The sequence below is a fragment of the Rattus norvegicus genome, chromosome 3 (genome assembly GCF_036323735.1).
Source record: "Rattus norvegicus strain BN/NHsdMcwi chromosome 3, GRCr8, whole genome shotgun sequence".
Classification (NCBI taxonomy): domain Eukaryota; kingdom Metazoa; phylum Chordata; class Mammalia; order Rodentia; family Muridae; genus Rattus; species Rattus norvegicus.
Genome location: NC_086021.1, coordinates 33,566,972 through 33,585,255, shown reverse-complemented (window position 1 = coordinate 33,585,255; position 18,284 = coordinate 33,566,972). Strand labels below are relative to the sequence as shown.

The window sequence follows — 18,284 nt, the reverse complement described above, 5'->3', positions numbered from 1 at the left end:
CAGCCAACTTGGGAGCCTGGAAAGCATGGGAGACACCTAAGGGAGTGACAGCCTCATCCCACCCCACCGGGAGCCAGTCAGCACCTTGATCTGCATGCACAGGCGGCTGTTCTCAGCCTCTTTGCAGCGAAGCTGTGCCTGCAAATGCCCCCGCATGGACTCCATGGACTTGGAGAGCTCAGACGCTGTCTTTGCTTGAGCCTTGGGAGACAGAGAAAACGCTGGAGCCGGCTGGGGCACAGCAGTGCTGCGCAGGCTCCTCCCAGTGCAGGTGCGGGCACAGTACCTTCTCACATTGTATCTCCTGGAGGAGTTCTTCCACTTCCTTGTCCTTGTCTTGCAGTAGTAACAGCAGGCGCTAGGAGAAAACAGTCATAGATGCCTCTGGTCAGAGGGACTTCACCACTCAACACAGAAACCCACTGGCAAATGTAGGACGCACTTAACCTGTATTAACTTTTTTTTTTTTTCTTTTTTCTTTTTCTCGGAGCTGGGGACCGAACCCAGGGCCTTGCGCTCTACCACTGAGCTAAATCCCCAACCCCTAACTTTTTAAAAGCAATGAATATATACATATACACACACACATATCTGTTTTGTTTTGTTTTTTTAAGTAACGTTGACTGGAAAGTACAGGAAAGCACAAAATCTCAAAGAATTCCTAAACACTCCTGCCTAGCAATAACCACACATCATTCAAATTGAGGCTTAAATGCATTTTTTTCTATCAACTACAAGAGTCACATTTGACTAAAGCTCACAATATGACTACACCTTCCAAATCTCTGAAACAGCTGCTGATGTTTCAAAAGCTGCATCATAGCTTTTCTCCAACTTCTAGGTTGGGAGTGTGGCAGAAGCAACGTCAATACCTCGACTTCCACTCCCTCCTCAAATCCCCAGTCTCTGTCCTTTCTCTCTCTTACTTTCTAGAGATGGTTTATTAAGCAAAGCACTCTGAGAACTCCAGGGCTGGCAGCTGGGAAGAGGAAGGCACAGACTGGTACTTTTCACAGTGGTCACTAGTCAGCCAACACGGCCTTTCGTCTATGGCCTTCCCTCGCATCAAGTAATATAAAGTCATAAATACCAGTGGTGAACTTTAAGTGCAGGCCGGCCAACAGCTTCCTAAATTATTTGGCCACAAGACTTCCCCATTTGTATCTTGCCCTCATGAACTAACATCTTGAACAGCTTCAAGTTCCATGGAACATGCAAGCCTTGGGGAAGACAGTGAAGTGGGGGTTGTGAAGCAAAAAGGCATGTACTACCTTTTGTTTTCCTTTTTGAGACAGGTCTCTAGTCTGTATCCTTGGCTGTCCTGGAACTCACTTTGTAGACCAGGGTGGCCTCAAACTCAAAGAGATCTACCTGCCCCTGCCCCTGCCCCTGCCTCCTGCCTCCTGAGATTAGAGAAGTGCACCACCACACCTGGCAGTGTGTACTCTGACTGTTGGGAATCCAAAAAACAAGTTCAGTTCTAAGAGACCAGAGAACTAATGATCCCTCATGCTGGAGTGTCACTTTGTGCCTTGAACCCTCCTCCAGTGATCAGCTATCAGGAAGTAGGAGAGTAGGCAGCAAAGCACGCCAACCCATTCCATAGATCACAGGATACTGTCCCGGACTGCTCTCTATTTGTCGTCTCTAGCCCACTCCTGTGGCAAGGGGTGTTGTAATTACCGCTTTCTCTGAGTCGGCCTCTGCCAGACGTTTCAGTAATGCACCTTGTTGCTCCATTAGTCTCTCGGAATCCTTCAGTAGGGTTGAAATTAAAAAACATAATTTAAATAAATACGAGAGTACTATGTCTCATGATTCCTTTCTTTTCTCTAGATACTATACATATATACAAACATACATACATACACACACACACATACATACACATATCATATAAACATATATATACACACACATACATACATAAACACACAAACATAGATGAATACACACAAATACATACATATACATACATATATACATAAACACACACTCATAGATACATACATACATACATACATATATACATTTTTTTAGGACTTTTATGTATATGGGTACTTTTGTCTACATATATATACTCTGCATACCAGAATACCACACCAGACACTTGTGAGCCACCATGTGGTTGCTGGGAGTTGAACTCAGGACCTTGGAAGAGTAGTCAGTGCTCATAACTACTGAGCCATCTCTCCAGCCCCTCCAAACTTTATTTCTAACCATAAGTCATGAATGTTAATAAAAGTTCAATCCATATGCCCCCAACCACCTTCCAGATCTCAATCTAAAGCTAAAACTTTGTCAGTTGGCCTTCCCAACTCTTTCCTAGTCATTACATTTAAATTTTGATTCATTTTACTTTTTCCTCTCTTCTCTTGGTTTTTCAAGACAGGGTCCTTCTGTGCAGTGCTGGCTGTCCCGAAACTCACTCTGTAGACCAGGCTAGCCTTGGATTTAAGAGATCTGCTTCCTCAGCCTCCCAAGTACTGGGATTAAAGTCATGTACCACCACACCTGACTCATTTTACTTCTAATATTTTTAAAGAATTGGCCCTTCACATGTACATGGGTGTTGTGCCTTTGTGCCAATGTGATAGGTTTGTGAACCACATTGTGCAGTGCCCACAGAGGTCAGAAGAGGGCATCAGATCCCTTGGAACCAGAGTTACAGAGCAGCTAGGATAGGACTCTGGACCCCTGCACCGTCTCTCCATCCTCGATGTGTACGACTATTTAACCTGAATACAGGTATATGTACCAAATGCTTGTCTGGTGCCCACAGAGGTCAAAAAATAGCATCAGGTCCCGGTAAGCCATTGTTACAGATGGTGGTGCCCCTTCATTTTTGGGGGTTGGGGATTTAGCTCAGTGATAGAGCGCTTGCCTAGCAAGCACAAGGCCCTGGGTTCAGTCCTCAGCTCCAAAAAAAAAAAAAAAAAAAAAAAGAATGTTTTGCCTGCATGTACGCATGGGCCTCACTTGCATGTAGTGCCTACAGAGGCCAGAAGAGGGCATCAGATGGTTGTAAGCCACCATGTTAGTTCTGGGAACCAACAGGATCCTCTGGAAGAGCAGCCATTGTGCTAAGCACTGAGCCATCTCTCCAGCCCCACCCTGTCATTACATTTAGATTCTCTTACAGACACTTATGTTTCCTCAAGGGAGCAGTAAGGGACTAACATGTAATTTTTAAATAATGGTATCATTTATGTCTTACAGCCTTAAGCTGTGGTGGGGGGGGGGGTTGATTTTGGGATTTTCTGTTTGTTTTGTTTGAACACTGCCTCACTCTGTAACCTGGGCTTGCCTAGAACCCACTATGTAGCTCAGGTTGGCGTTGAACTCCTTGATCTTTCTGCCTCCATCCAAGAGTTGCAATTACCCATTAGAGTACATGCCACTATGCCAGCCTTGTAGTCTGTTTTTTCTTTTTTTGTAGAATTTATTTTATGTGTATGACTGTCTTGCCTACATGTGTGTGTTTCCTGAGGAAGTCAGGAGGAGTCACCAGATCCCTTGGACCTGTGGTTACAGACGGTTGTGATTCACCATGTGGGTGCTGTCCTCAGCACGAACAGCAAGTACTCTTATCTGTTCAATCTCTCCGGCGCCACCTTGATTTTTTTAAAATAAGACCTCATGGACACGAATGTTTATGTCCTACAATTAATATTCAAGTGTCAATCACAGTGACTGACAATGATACTGCACTGGGTGCAACACACCACTCTATAAGAGTCCATGTGTTCTCATCACAAAGTCACTGAATTTACTGTGCTGACCGTTCCCGAAACATAATCATCTACCCAACAGCTGCAAATACTGACTGTCCTTATTGGTCAAGTACTCCTTTCTCAAGCTGGCAAAAGTAAAAATAGTAGGTCCTAAGTTCAGTTCCCAGCACCAGGGAAAGAAGATTAATGCCTTTTGGGAACATTGTTAACTATGGTAAAATATGAAACATAAAACTTGCCACTTTACTTGTTAGGCATACAGCAGTGACAATACACTCACAGAAAGCAGTCAGCAACACCTCATCTCCACAGAAACCCTGATCCTGGCAGCGTCTACGGCAGCTTCCCTCTAACCCTTGGCAACCTGACACTGCTTTCTTTCCCTGGTGCTGGGAACTGAACTTAGGACCTACTACATGCTAGATGTGCCAAGAAGAGTGCTCAGCCGCTGCATTTCAACCTCTCCGTGTCATTAGCATCCCGTAACTATTTTGATTTATGTGTGTGTATGTAGGTGCATATCAGGTATGGAGGTGCACACAGAGGCCAGAAGGGGGCGCTGGATGCCTTCAAGCAGGAATTATAGTCTGTGAAGAATGGCTGGTCAGAATCCAATCAGATCACAGACCTGAATGCTGGGAATCAGACTCCAGCTCTCTGAGAGAGCAACAAATAGTCTTACGGATGGAGTCACTGCCCTCGCCCCTAGCTTTGCGTTTACTCTTGCATTTCCTATGCAGGCCAGCCTCATGGAGATCCTTCCAACCCTCTTGCCCCTGTCTCCCAGGGTGCTAGAACTTACAAGTCTCTGTTGCCACCTGACTTCTAAAATTTAAACCTGTCTCCCATGTTCCTGCACACGCACATTTGCATACAATGGTTGTGAACATGGATATGTATGCACACACTCATGTATGTGAAGGCAGGGTATGTATGCCATGCATGTGTGCAGAGATCAGGACAACCTTGGATGTTTTTCCTCATCTCCTACCTTCAGACTCAACCTAGCTGGTTCTCAAGTTACCAGGATTCCCCGTTGTAGACAACAGCTCTCCCCAGCAGCTTCTCCATCAGCTGTGGGCGCTTGAATCCATACCTTCACAAGCATTTTCCGTCTGCGCTACCTCCCTGCCCATTCTGTCTTCCATTACATTAACACCTCCTACAGTCTGGGCAATCATTGTCTAGACATGCGGACAATGAGGCAGCAGACACTGCTGGAATGGGCAACAGTCTCCAGGTGATACCAGGAAGAGGGGTGCAGCACCTCGCATGGCTCTCAGAGGAGCTGAGTGCTCACTACCACTCTTGCCAGCCCCAGGCAGCCGGCAGCAGGTGTGCTGCTCTAACTTACACTTCCCTGGCCACAGGGAGCCTCTGCATCTTAGACACCAATGAGTCACCTGCCTGTCCTCTGATGACTTTCTGCTCTCCCTTGCTCAAGTCCCCAGTTCATTGCATCTATGACTGCACCCCCAAGTCTGCGTCTTGACACCTAGATAGAGCAGCCCTTGCAGGAGGCTCGAACTCGTATGCCCTAATTTCCCAGGTCCCCTGAAGCCTAAGTCTGCTAAGGACCTAGGAGCTGGCAAGGGTGCACTAAGCACATGGAAAGCCCGAGTAGGAGGATGGAGCATTCTGGTTTTTTTTTTTTGTTTTGTTTTTTTTTGTTTTTTTCCGAAGCTGGGGACCGAACCCAGGGCCTTGCGGTTGCTAGGCAAGCGCTCTACCACTGAGCTAAATCCCCAACCCCAGGATGGAGCATTCTGAAGACAGAATGTACTCATAGACACAAGATAAATAAACCTTTAAAACAACAACATGAAACCCTCCCATGTTCTCCACAAAAGAGAAAAAAAAAATCGCAATGGCTATAGAAAGGCTTTCTGAAAGTGTCACACCCTCCCAGGACAAGAAGCAGCAGCCACAATTTAGCAGGCACTTGTTCCATGCCAGGAAGGATGTCAGCCTGTCAGTTCTCATACATAAACTCTCTCATCTTTGCACAATCCCCAGTGGAGGATATTTGTCCTCCCATTTTATGGGGATACTGGGTATGAATTACCTGCATGAGATTACCAGGCCAGAAATTAAACAAGTGTTACTACTTTAGAGAAGAACTTAGCTATAATTAGCAATGTTAATAGAAAAATATTCTAGAATACCAATCATCTATCTATCTATCTATCTATCTATCTATCTATCTATCTATCTATCTATCTATCTATCATCTATTTATTTGAGACAGGCTCTCATTGTGTAGCTTGTAAATCACTGTATCGAAGGCTGGGCACAAACCTGACAATCCTCCTGCCTCTCCCTCCCAGGCCTGTGCTGCCTCGCACATTCAGGAACTTTCAGGCACAGCTGGATGACAGACATGAATACAACATAGCATGAACAGAATGGCAAGGCAAATGTCTGTCAACAGAAGGGTCCCTTCCAATGAGGATGTACTCATGAAACCTGTATTAGGTCTTAAGGAGAGGTAATGTCACAAAAGTATTAGGAGGACATGGTGACTGACACAAGCAATCCTAGCACTTCAGAGGCAGGATTGCTATGGGTCTAAGGCCACAGACTGAGTTCCAGGCAAGCCCAGACGATAGAATGTAACCCTTGTTTCAACCAACATGTTGTACAGACACACGCAGGGAAATACACACACATAAAAAGAAAAAAATAAATAAAAATGAGAATACAGTTTCTCTTTAAGGAGGTTATCACAAGTAGACACAAGGGACTTGACATTGAAAGCTGGGCAATGAGTATACCACTTTTTATTAGTTATTATGTGGCCTCTGTGTATGTATGTGCATGTATGAGACAAAAAGCATCTGATAAATATCATTTCTCAAGAATGTTCGTTCAGCTGGGGATGTAAGTTGGTAATAAAGGTCTTGTCTAACATGCTTGTGCCCCTTCCTCAATCCTCAGAACCATGGAAAATACAAATGTCTGCTAAGCTAGCAATACTCACATCCCCAGACTCAACTCTATTGGAAAGGCCCTGAGGAACAAGTGTGTACACAGTGGGCCGTCCACTATATTCTGTGAGCAGTGGAGGGTGGGGGTGGTTGCCATTGGTGCAGAGCACAGCTGGACCTGAGGAATACAGGATTACATATAAGGAAGGCACAGACAGACAAAGGCAACATCGCCTCATCCACATTCGGAATCTGCAAGACTCAAACACAAGCAGAGACAGGAGGTACAACTGGTAAGATATTAGGCAAGGACTCAAGATTTCCATTACAGGGCTGAAAGACAGCTCAGTAGTTAACTGCATATGCTACTTTTGCAGAGGACCAGAGTTCAGTTCCCACCACCCAATAGCAACTCACAAACTGCCTCTAACTCCATCTCTAAGGGAGATGCTCTCTTCTGGCCTCTGTTGGCACAGCATTCATGTGCATGCGTATGCGCACACACACACACACACACACACACACACACACACACACACACACACACAGAGAGAGAGAGAGAGAAAGAGAGAAAGAGAATATGAATAAATCTTAAAATATTTTTCGGGCTAGGGAGATGGCTCAGTGGTTAAGAACACTGGTTGCTCTCCCAGAGGTCCTGAGTTCAAATCCCAGCAACCACATGGTGGCTCACAACCATCTGTCATGAGATCTGATGCCCTCTTCTGGTGTATCTGAAGACAGCTACAGTGTATATAATAAAATAAATCTTGAGAGAAAGAAAGAAAGAAAGAAAGAAAGAAAGAAAGAAAGAAAGAAAGAAAGAAAGAAAGAGAGAGAAAGAATCAATCCCTCATAATTAAAAAAAAAAAAATTTAAAAAATATTTTTCAACTACAAAATAGTAAGTTCAAAAGACCCACCATGCAATAGAATGAGATTGGTTTCTAAGTGTTATTCCCACAAATGTGCAATGTATGTCCTACATACAATTACCCTCTTGAGTCCATAAAGTGCACCTATCTATTACAGAAGAGCATGCTGAAGCCAGGCATGACAGCTCAAGGCTGGGACTCCAGCACTCAGGAAGCACAGGTAATATGACAACCTTGAGTCCCAGGTCAGCCATAAAAGGAGATACTTTCCTCCCCTAAAAAACCCTGCTACTGCCTTTTTGTCACTCTCCTATTCTCTCAAAGTCCATGTTTCAGGGCTGGGTGTGGGGGCACACACTGTTAATCCTGCCACTCAGGAGGCAGAGGCCAAGGGACATCAAAGCCAGGAGTAGGGCACTTTGAGAGGTGCACACAGGACAGAGCCAGGTGTGGGGATACATTGGGAGGTGCACACAGAAGGACCAAGAGTTTGAGCTTACCCTCAGCTAGAGGTTAAGCTCTAGCCAAGCAGGAGCTGCATGAGACCCTTCTCAGAATTAAATAAAGAGGACTCCAAGATGACTCGGCTTACTATGTAAGCCTGGTAACCTGAGTTTGGTCCCTGACCCACATAAAGGTAAGAAAATCAACTCCACAAAATTATCCTCTGATCTCCCTACTTGTCATGATATGCGTGTACATATACATGCACCATATACACGAGTGTAGGGATTTGACCTACAGGCCTGTGTGAGAGGCGAGGCTCCAACGCTGAGCAATGATCCCAGCTTTTCTGTCCCCTCTAATTTCCCTCTGCCCTTGTCAAGTTATTTAGAACACAGTCTCACTATACAGGCCAAATGGGCTTCAAACTTCCAAACGTCCCTCAGACTCTAAGGGGTTGACATAACATGCACAATCCACTTGTGTTTACTTGGAATTAAGAAAATCAGGTGAAACCATTCAATTTGTGGGCAGCAGCCAGCTTAGGCTACAACATTAATATACACGGAGAGAGAGGAAGGAGGTAGAGGAAGGAGGGAGAGAGGAAACTTTAGGTCTGGGACTGCCCCCTCCCGACTTCTAGAAGCGCCTTCCGACTGCTCTGGTCCTTCTGCTTCCAGACCCACTGGGACATGTGACAGTACCAAACGCTTGTGTCTCCCAGTCCTTTCAGGCCAGGCCTTACAGAGTTTAGAGACAATCCAGCAGGGTTCAAAGAGTGAGCAGGTAGGAGAGAAGGGTGAACGGAATCACCCTAGGTCAGATACTCACCTCTTTGCAGTGCTGCTCCCTCAACAGATCTCGGAGGGTGCGGTTGGTCTCTTCAAAGGTGCTCAGCTTCTGCAGGAGAAGTTCCTTCTGCCTCGTTAAGGTGTTGATGTCGGTGCAAGTCATCTGTTTCTCCTGGAGGAGAAGCGTGTGTTACACAGTGCAGGACAGGCAGGCCCCATGTATGTTACACAACAGGGGAAGACAGGCAGAGTCCTTCAAGAGTTGGAGATGCCAAGAAGCAAGACACGAGGTACTGAGGCACAGGGGTGGAGGAGAGGTGTCCTGAAGTGGGTGTGGGGAAGGGGAGTGGAGAGGGGGATGGGAGTACTCCGTGTAAATGAGGCTTCCTGCAGGCGGCAAGAGAGATGGCAATATTTGGTGGCTGACACTCGCAGGAATCAACCACATGCCTTGACTCACTGTGATCCCAAGTGGCCCATGATTTGGTCTCCTTAGATGCCCTGATCAACAGAGGTCATCTTCAAGGGACCAAGGCCCAGGAAGTGAGAGAGTGGGGGGGTTGGGACTGAGCAGTTAGGTGTGCCCTCCCCCAGCCTAGAGATGTCATAAAGTCAGTCTGATGACTTCGTAAAGCCCCCACCCCCACCCCACCCCCACCCCATCCTATGGCTCCACCTACGGTTTTCAGCTTCCCGATGGTATCCTTCAAGGCCATGACTTGTTTGGCAGCAGCCGCCCCATCCATTTCAGCCTCCACCAGTTTGGACATGAGGCATTCCTTCTCCTGCTGGAGGTGTTTCTTTTGAAGCCTGGGGCCAGAAAAAAAACAGGATTCCTGAGATCTAGCAGGGCCCAGCCTACCCAGAGCTCTGATATCCACCTCACAATGGCCTGAGAGACTCCCTTCCAGCCAGGAGACAAGGAGGAAGAGGTACAGCAGCCCTTCCGGGCAGAGACCTACCTGCTTCAGTATTAGAACAGAGGCTCTACCCTGGGGTCCCATGGCACAACCTATGGCCTTGACTGTCAAGACTGCCTCCATGTTCTTGAGTTTACTCGCCCCTTGTCAGCTGCTCTGGCTCAGTCTGGGTCTCTTGTAGCCATGGCTGGCTTTAAAAGTTACTATGCCACAAGGATTGGGCTTCAATTCACAATCCTGCTGGATCTACATCCTGGTACTGTGTCTACAGGCATGTGCCGGCCACGCCTGGTCACTGCTCAGCTTTTAAAAGTGTCCCCCACATCCTACAAGTGTTACCCAACAGGCTCGGGGGTTATGGCTCAGAGGTCAAGCGCTGAGCATGCCCAGGCCTTGGATTCTATACCTACAAGTATATACATAAAAAACATGCCAACTCCACATGCCTGGAACTTCTGTGGCTGCTTTCACCCTCTGCAGCCAGCCCTGACCTACTCTCTATTGCTCAGGGTAAATGATGGCTACCCTGGGTCTCCCCACAAAGTGTTCTCCACATTTCTTCCAATGCCCCCTGCCTAACCCTACAGTCCTGCCTCCCCAACATCCTGTTTAAAGGAGTTCTCTGTCCACTATCCACACCGCCACCGCTGGGGCTTCCTTTGCCCCCGGAGCCAGCCGCATGATACGCTGGCTCCCTGACTGGCACTCCTAGAGCTGCCTCCCTCCACTGTCTTCATTTTGCTTTTAGGGCTCTGGGCCAGCCGGAAGGCGTGAACCCCGCCTGGGTCCCTTACATGGTGAAGTCCTTCTCCTCCTTGATGCGCTCGATGTTGTGTCTGAGCACTGTGTTCTCATGCTCCGTCTCTGCAAGCTCATGTGCTACCTCCTCCAGTTCTTCCTTCCTCTCCTCCAGGAACCTTTTGGCCATTTGGCGTTCACCTTTCTGCATCTTGACCTGGGGAAGGGGACACAGGAAAGGGAAACCAAAAGGATGGCTCGTCCCTGAAGACCCACTGTTCCATGTCACCCCACCAAGAAAAGTGATAGGGCTCTGTGCCTGGGAGCTTCCAGACATTGTCCCGTAAACAGTCACACAAACATTGACTGTCCTCTTCCTCCAGGCATACAGTCTACCCTGTCTGTACATGAAAAACCTGAGTACAAAGAAGCTGAGTGATGCGTGCTAGCCAGGGGTGGGGCCAGGCAGCAACAGTAGTACAGTTGGCATGCCACAGGAGGGAAGATGTCACAAAAAAAGCACAGTGAGCTATGGAGGTCAGAGGGCCTGTTGCCAGAAAGGTCTTAGAACCTCCAGTAGAGTGGAGAGTTAAAAAGAAACAGGTCGGGGTTGGGGATTTAGCTCAGTGGTAGAGCGCTTGCCTAGCAAGCACAAGGCCTTGGGTTCGGTCCCCAGCTCCGGAAAAAAAAAACAAACAGGTCCCTTAAGCAGTCAAGACCTGGCTTTTAATGCCAGCCTTCCCTGCTTCCTGGTCAGGGTCCACATAGGGGCTATTTCCAGCCCCATTCCCATCTCCCTCCTCACAAGTGTCCCTGCCACATGCGAAGAGAGATTTCCTCTGTCTTCTCTATTCCTGTTCAGCCTTTCTAAGCAGAAAAGGCTGTGCTCTCTGTTTTACAGACACTTTATCTAGGTGGAAGCCCTGAGCCAGAGAGCGGCACACTCCTGAAACTGCAGCCCTCAGCAGGCACTAGAGGATGGCTTAAGTCTGAGGCCAGCCAGAGCTATGTAATGATGCCTCACACAACAAATGAATAAGGGCTAACACAGGACCTTCACCGATGATGTGAACCAAATCTGGCCACCCACTCAGAGTGCCAGAAAAGCTAAGTATTCAGAGAGGGCTCCCAGCATGGTGGAAACTCAAGCTGCCCACTGACCACTCCAAACAGATGCCATGCGAAGAAGGCTTGCTGAGGACAGGCAGGAGATCCACGGAGGCAGCCTGTGGGAAGGATCCACTAGCTAAGCAGCTTAGCCCAAACTGGTTGTTCTCAGGGTGCCAGCTGTCTAACCCCGTAGCCCCTCACCTCAGATTTGAGACAACCGACCGCGTTCATTAGACTGTCAATCTTCTTATCGTAACGGTTCATCTTACAGTGACCAGAATCGTCGTCTTCTGTAGAAAGGTCACTCAATCGCATCACCGAGACCAGCTTTTCTGAAGATGGTGGTGTGATCTCCAGGCAATGAGGTGGATTCTGAGGCAAAGGAGGGAGAGACACATAAGCCGCTAAGGCCAAGCCTCTGACAGAATTCCATTGTAGTTATTTGCTCACTGGAGGCTTGCTGACTGCTAAAGTGGTGGGCAGAGCCAACACAAGCCAGTGGCAACCCAGAGGTCCTGCCCAGGAACCAACCACTCCAGACCCTCCCGAAGTAAACATTACCTACCCAAATCTAAAGGATGGTTTTGAAGAATTTCTAACATTGAAAAAAAAGGCATGGGTTAGAATGCTGAGATAAGAAGGCCAGGTCTGCGGGCTGTGTGCCTGAATAGTCCCAGCTACTTGGGAGGCTAAGACTTCTGCAAGAGGAGTTCAAGACCAGATCAGGCAACATAAAGAAACACTCTACCTTTTAAAAAAGAGAAAATGAGAGAAACAGACACATGCTGGTTGTGGCACACGCCTTTAATCCCAGCACTTGGGAGGCAGAGACAGATGGATTTCTAAGTTTGAGGCCAGCCTGGTCTACAGAGTTCCAGGACAGTCAGGACTACACAGAGAAGCCCTGCCTCCAAAAGTTGAAGAGATGTGACACATCTCCTCTGGCGTCCAAGACATACATGCAGTGCTTTATGGACACTCAGGCAAAACACCTACACAATAAAACAGAGGGCTAACAAGAGCTAGAGAGGCGGCTCAGCAGTTAAGGGTGTGCACTGATCGTGCAGAGGACAAAGTCTGCTCGCAGGACATCAGGTTGCTCCCAACTACCTTGTTAGTCCCTTCCAGGGAGCCTGAAGCCCTCTTCTGGTGTCCCTGAAATATCTGCAGACACTCACAAGTACATACTCTGCCATCTGACCACTGAGGAGGTAGAGGCAGGTGCATCTCCATGAATTCAAGGCCAGCCTGGTCTACGGAGTGAGTTCCAGGCCAGCCATAAGTAGACATAGAAGCCGAATTAGATAAATGTAACTTAAAGACAAAACAAGCTAGCTCAACGGCCCTAGGCTCCATCCCTAGCACAAAGCAAGCAGCTGGGAGGGGTGGCTCACATCTGTATTCTCACTCGAGAGGTGAGACAGGAGGATCATATAAATTCCACTACACAGCAAGTTCAAGGCCAGCCCTGTCTCAGAAACAAAATAAAATAAAAATTAACACTACATCTTTAGTCCCAGTTACTGCAAAATTTGAGGCAGGAGAATCACTTGAGCCTATAGATTTAGGCCAGCCTGGGCAACATAGCAAGAGCTCATCAAAGGAAGTGTTTTAACCCCTAGTAATACAAAAACAAAAAAGTTACAGAAACAGCTTCTGTGGTCCTAAGAAAAATGTGCCTTAATTCTTAATGACAGCAAAGGAACGAGTCCACTTCTGAGAAGATAAGAATTCAGAGTATGAATACAACTCTGTTTTTAAAGGAGCGAGAGCCTGGAAGGGTAGCTCAGTGGGTAGCTAGTTCACACAGGCCTTTTATTTAATCCTGAGCAAAGCAGGGGGGCTGGAGAGATGGCTCAGCGGTAAAGACCTCTTCCTGAGGTCCTGAGTTCAATTCCCAGTAACCACACGGTGGCTCACAACCATCTGTAATGGGATCCGATGCCCTCTTCCGGTGCGTCTGAAGACAGCTACAGTGTACTCATATAAATAAAATAAATCTTAAAAAAAAAAACAAAGCAGGGCCAGAGACTGGCTTAGGGGTTTAGAGTATTTGATGACATGGGCTGCTCACACCTCTCTGTACCTCCAGTCCCAGGGGACCTGACACCCTCTCTGGCCTCTGCTGGCACTGCATGCACATGGGTACAAGGACACACAAACAGGCACTCATGCACATGAAATAAATAATAAAAAATTCATGCAAAAGTGAAACTGTGATGGGAAAGGCCAGGGCAAAGGTTACTCTGGAAAAGAGGTGATGATGAGAATAGGCCAGAGACAAACTGGAAGCTGGGCCGGTGGCCTGCATCTGTACTCCCAGCACTGAGGAGTTCCCCATGAACTAGAGGTCAGCCTGATCTACACAGGGAGTTTCACATCAGCTATGCAATGACAACCTATCTTTTAAAAAATTTAAAAAGGGGGGTTGGGGATTTAGCTCAGTGGTAGAGCGCTTGCCTAGCAAGCGCAAGGCCCTGGGTTCGGTCCCCAGCTCCGAAAAAAAGAACCAAGAAAAAAAAAATTTAAAAAGGGCTGGTTTAGAGCACTGACTACTCTTCCAGAGGTCCTGAGTTCAATTCCCAGCAACCATCTGTAACGGGATCTGATGCCCTCTTCTGGTGTGTCTGAAGACTGACTAGTCATATATATATAAAAATAAATATTAAAAAAAATGTTAAGGGGTTGGGGATTTAGCTCAGTGGTAGAGCGCTTGCCTAGCAAGCGCAAGGCCCTGGGTTCGGTCCCCAGCTCCGAAAAAAAGAACCAAGAAAAAAAAAATTTAAAAAGGGCTGGTTTAGAGCACTGACTACTCTTCCAGAGGTCCTGAGTTCAATTCCCAGCAACCATCTGTAACGGGATCTGATGCCCTCTTCTGGTGTGTCTGAAGACTGACTAGTCATATATATATAAAAATAAATATTAAAAAAAATGTTAAGGGGTTGGGGATTTAGCTCAGTGGTAGAGCGCTTGCCTAGCAAGCGCAAGGCCCTGGGTTCGGTCCCCAGCTCCAAAAAAAAAAAAAAAAAAAAAAAAAAAAAAGTTAAAAGACTGAGAAAACTTAGATCTTCTTTCTTCTACAGACAAATAATGGGGAAGGGGTCCAACAATGGCGAGGGATGTAGCTCGGTGGTAGGGTGCATGCCTCACTGAGACTGAGTCATTCCCCAGTACCAACAAAAACAACAGATCAACAATACCACCTCAGGTAGGGCTGGAGCAGCGGTTCAGTGGTTAAGAGCATTTGTTGCTCTTGCAGAGGACCCAGGTTTGACTCCCAGCATTCACAGGATGGTTCATAACTGCCTGTCAATCTCATTTCTTTCCTGAGCTCCATGGACACTGCATGTCCCTGGAACTGGAATGCTGGTCAATTCTGGGAACTGAGCCTGGAGCCTCTGCCGAGCACAGATGATGCACAATTCCTAACATCAATATGGTGGCTCACAGCCATCGACCCGGGGATCTAACGCCCTCTTCTGACCTGTGTGACACCAAGCACACACATGATGCACATGCATGCAATGCAAACAAAGCACTCACACATGTAAATAATGTGCCCTCAGGAATTATGACAGCCTCTGCTCTGATTGTGGCTCTATCCCAAATGTGAACTTCCCGGGACCTTTCCCTTCTGCTCAAAATGTAAAGCATGCGTCAGGGCTTTCCAGGCAGCACCAGGAAGGGGATGAACTCGTTACAATTAAGCTTCCAGGCAAGGGACAGGACTATTTCTCCCAGCAACCTACAGCAACAGGAAGGGTACTTTCCGCAGCATCTCTCTTTTTTTAACTAAAATTAATGTGCGTGTGTGTGTGTGTGTGTGTGTGTGTGTGTGTGTGTGTGTGTGTACGTACTTGTGCATGCCATGGTATACATGTGCAGGTCAGAGGAAAACTTTTTGAGGCTGGTGCTTGACATCTACCCCTCCGTGATTTATAGAAATTTAGATCAGATCACCAGACTTGAATAAGACTATACCTTGACCAGCCACTCTCAGCAACATTTCTTTCCTTTAACCATGTGGATCCCAGGGACTAAACTCTGGATCATCAGACTTGGCTGCTGCAAGTTCTTTTACACACAGAGCATCTTGTTGCCAGCCCCACCCCCACCTTCTTGTGTTTTGTGTTTTGGTTTTTCGAGAGACATGGTTTCTCTGTGAAGCCCTGGTTCCTGGAATTCCTGGCTCTGTGGACCAGGATGGCCTCAAACTCAGATCTACCTCCCTCTGCATCCCGAGTGCTGAGACTAAAGGCTCTTTGTTTTTTGTTTTCTTTTCTTTTTTTGGAGCTGGGGACCGAACCCAGGGCCTTGTGCTTGCTAGGCAAGTGTTCTACCACTGAGCTAAATCCCCAACCCCGAGACTAAAGGCTCTTGTTATGTGTTTAATAGTCTCACATAGTAGCCTAGGCTATCCAGTGCTATCCAGTGCTAAGATTACAAGCATAACCCACCATTTAGCAGAGGAGGTGGGTGGGTGGATCCAGGCTGGCCTGACTTGACTGTGTAGACTAGAATGGCCTCAAGCTTTTGACAATTCTCCTATCTCATACTTCTGCATGCTGACAGCACAGCTGTGAGTGACAATGTCTCACATGCTTTGACTTTTTTCTGACTGACACAGGGTCCTGTAGCCTGGGTTGGCCTCACGCACAGCAACCTTCTTGCCTCCTCGGCCTTCTCAGTGCTTCGATTACAGATCTTTACCATCACAGTAGGCCTCTTCACTTTCTGGAAGGGTTTTTTGGTTTTTCTTTTGTTTTTTGTTTTTCAAAACTCGCTTTCTCTCTGTAGCCCTGGCTGTCCTGGAACTCACTCTGTAGACCTGGCTGTCCTCGACCTCACTCGATCTGCCTGTCTCTGCCTCTCAAGTGCTGGGATTAAAGGTGTGAGTCCCCACTGCCCAGCTAGAAAGATGTTGGTAGGCATAGTGGCAAACACCTTCAATCCCAGCACTCAGCAGACAGAGGCAGGTGATCGACACAGTTCCGGGAGAGCCACGACTACAGAGAGACCCTGTCTCAAAGAGCCAAACCAACAGAGGAAAAGTGGTATAATATGAAGCTTACTAACAGAAACTCTGCCATACATAGCGGGTGCATCACCAAGTTCAAGTTAACTAGAGTAGTATAGTGAGACTGGCTCAAAATAACTAAAACAGAATTTGAAACAACAACAATAGCAGTAAGAATATACAGTATAATGAAGCACCGCGGAGGTGGGAGCTGGAAGCCGGGTGTTCTGGCAGGTACCTGGCATCCTAGCAACCTGGATGTGAGGGCAAAAAGATCAGTTCTAGGCCAGTCTCAGCTATACAGAGGCTTCCAGGTCAGCTGGGACAACATGAGGCTGTCTCATAAAACAAAAGGAAACAGCAGTAACACACGCCATGCTGGGAGGCAAGCAGTGCTGCTCTCCACAGCCTACAGATCTTCTGAGCACCAGTCAATCAGCTTGCCTGCACAGAAGTTACAGACACATCACTTCTGTGCAAAGAGAGGCCAACTCTATCCGTATGGTCGAAGGCCAGAACCAACTCTCCAGGTTACCCTCTGACCTGCATGCACACACAAATGAATGCGATTTTTAAACCATCTATTAATAGGCTAGAGATGTAGCTCAGTTGATAAGAGGGTTTGCTGAGTGTGTGAAGCCCTGGGCTCAATCCCCAGGACCACAGAAAACCAGGGGCAGTGGTGTGTGCATCTAGGTCCAGCACTTGAGGAGTAGAGACAGGAGGATCACAAGTTAAAGTTAGGGCTGGAAACAGCTCAATCAGGAAAGTGTTTGCCACACAAGCATGAAGACCTGAGTTCCTACACAGAACTCCTAGGCTTGGTGGCAATGCCTACGACTCCAGCTCTGGGGAGCAAGGCAGCAGGATCCATGGGGCTTAATGGCCAGCCAGCCTCACCTACTTGGCAAGTTTCAGGTTCTGTGAGACCCTGTCCCCAAAAAACAAGTTGAAATCTCCCGAGTAACAACACTAAAGGCTGTCCTTCCCTTTTTTTTTTTTTTAAAGATCTATGTATTCACTATATACACAGTGTTTTTTCATGTATGTCTGCATGTCAGGAAAGGGCACCAGATCCCATTCTAGATGGTTGTGAGTCACCATGTGGTTGCTGGGAATTGAACTCAGGACCTTTGGAAGAGCAGTGCTCTCAACCTCTGAGCCATCTCTCCAGCCCAAGGCTGTCCTTTCGCCACCTTGAGTACATGCATCTGCACATGTATCCACACACACCTTTTTAATTTGTAAAAAGGGCAGCAGCTGGGTGTGGCAGCACAGGCATTTAATCTCAGCACTCTAGAGGCAAAGGGCAGGTGGACTTCTGGGAGTTCAAGGCCAGCATGGTCTGCATTGTGCATTTCAGGACAGCCAGAGAGCTACATAATAGAGACACTGTCTCAAAAAAGGGGTACAGGGGCTGGAAGGCTGGACATGATGGTACAGATCTCAGCAGAGGCAGGCAGAGCTCTGAGTGTGAGGCCAGTGGAAGGTACACGGTGAGTTTCAGACCAGCTAGGAATAAACAATAAGACCCTGTCTCAAAAAGTAAAAACAGGGGGTTGGGGATTTAGCTCAGTGGTAGAGCGCTTGCCTAGCAAGCGCAAGGCCCTGGGTTTGGTCCCCAGCTCCGGAAAAAAAAGAAAAAAAAAAAAAAAAAAAAAAAAAGTAAAAACAGGAAAGATCTGATGGAGTAAGAAACAGCTCAGCACTAAGAGGACGGGGGTTCAGT

General features: G+C 47.3%; 1 protein-coding gene across 32 annotated transcripts in view; it reads right to left on the bottom strand.

Moving 5' to 3' along the window:
• Window positions 1–18,284, bottom strand: part of Odf2 (outer dense fiber of sperm tails 2) — a 47,339-nt gene that overhangs the window by 19,821 nt on the left and 9,234 nt on the right. For 16 of the 32 annotated variants that reach the window (XM_063283226.1, XM_063283229.1, XM_063283228.1 and 13 more), the window contains 7 exons: window positions 11,740–11,910; window positions 10,485–10,645; window positions 9,451–9,580; window positions 8,811–8,942; window positions 1,684–1,755; window positions 287–358; window positions 85–201 (listed from right to left, as the gene is read on the bottom strand). In XM_063283226.1, the coding sequence (XP_063139296.1) occupies window positions 85–201; window positions 287–358; window positions 1,684–1,755; window positions 8,811–8,942; window positions 9,451–9,580; window positions 10,485–10,645; window positions 11,740–11,910 (855 nt within the window). Of the gene's footprint in view, window positions 1–84; window positions 202–286; window positions 359–1,683; window positions 1,760–6,032; window positions 6,102–8,810; window positions 8,943–9,220; window positions 9,361–9,450; window positions 9,581–10,484; window positions 10,646–11,739; window positions 11,911–18,284 lie in introns of those variants that run through there. The other 16 variants (XM_063283223.1, XM_017591524.3, XM_063283222.1 and 13 more) reach the window with 5 other exon arrangements.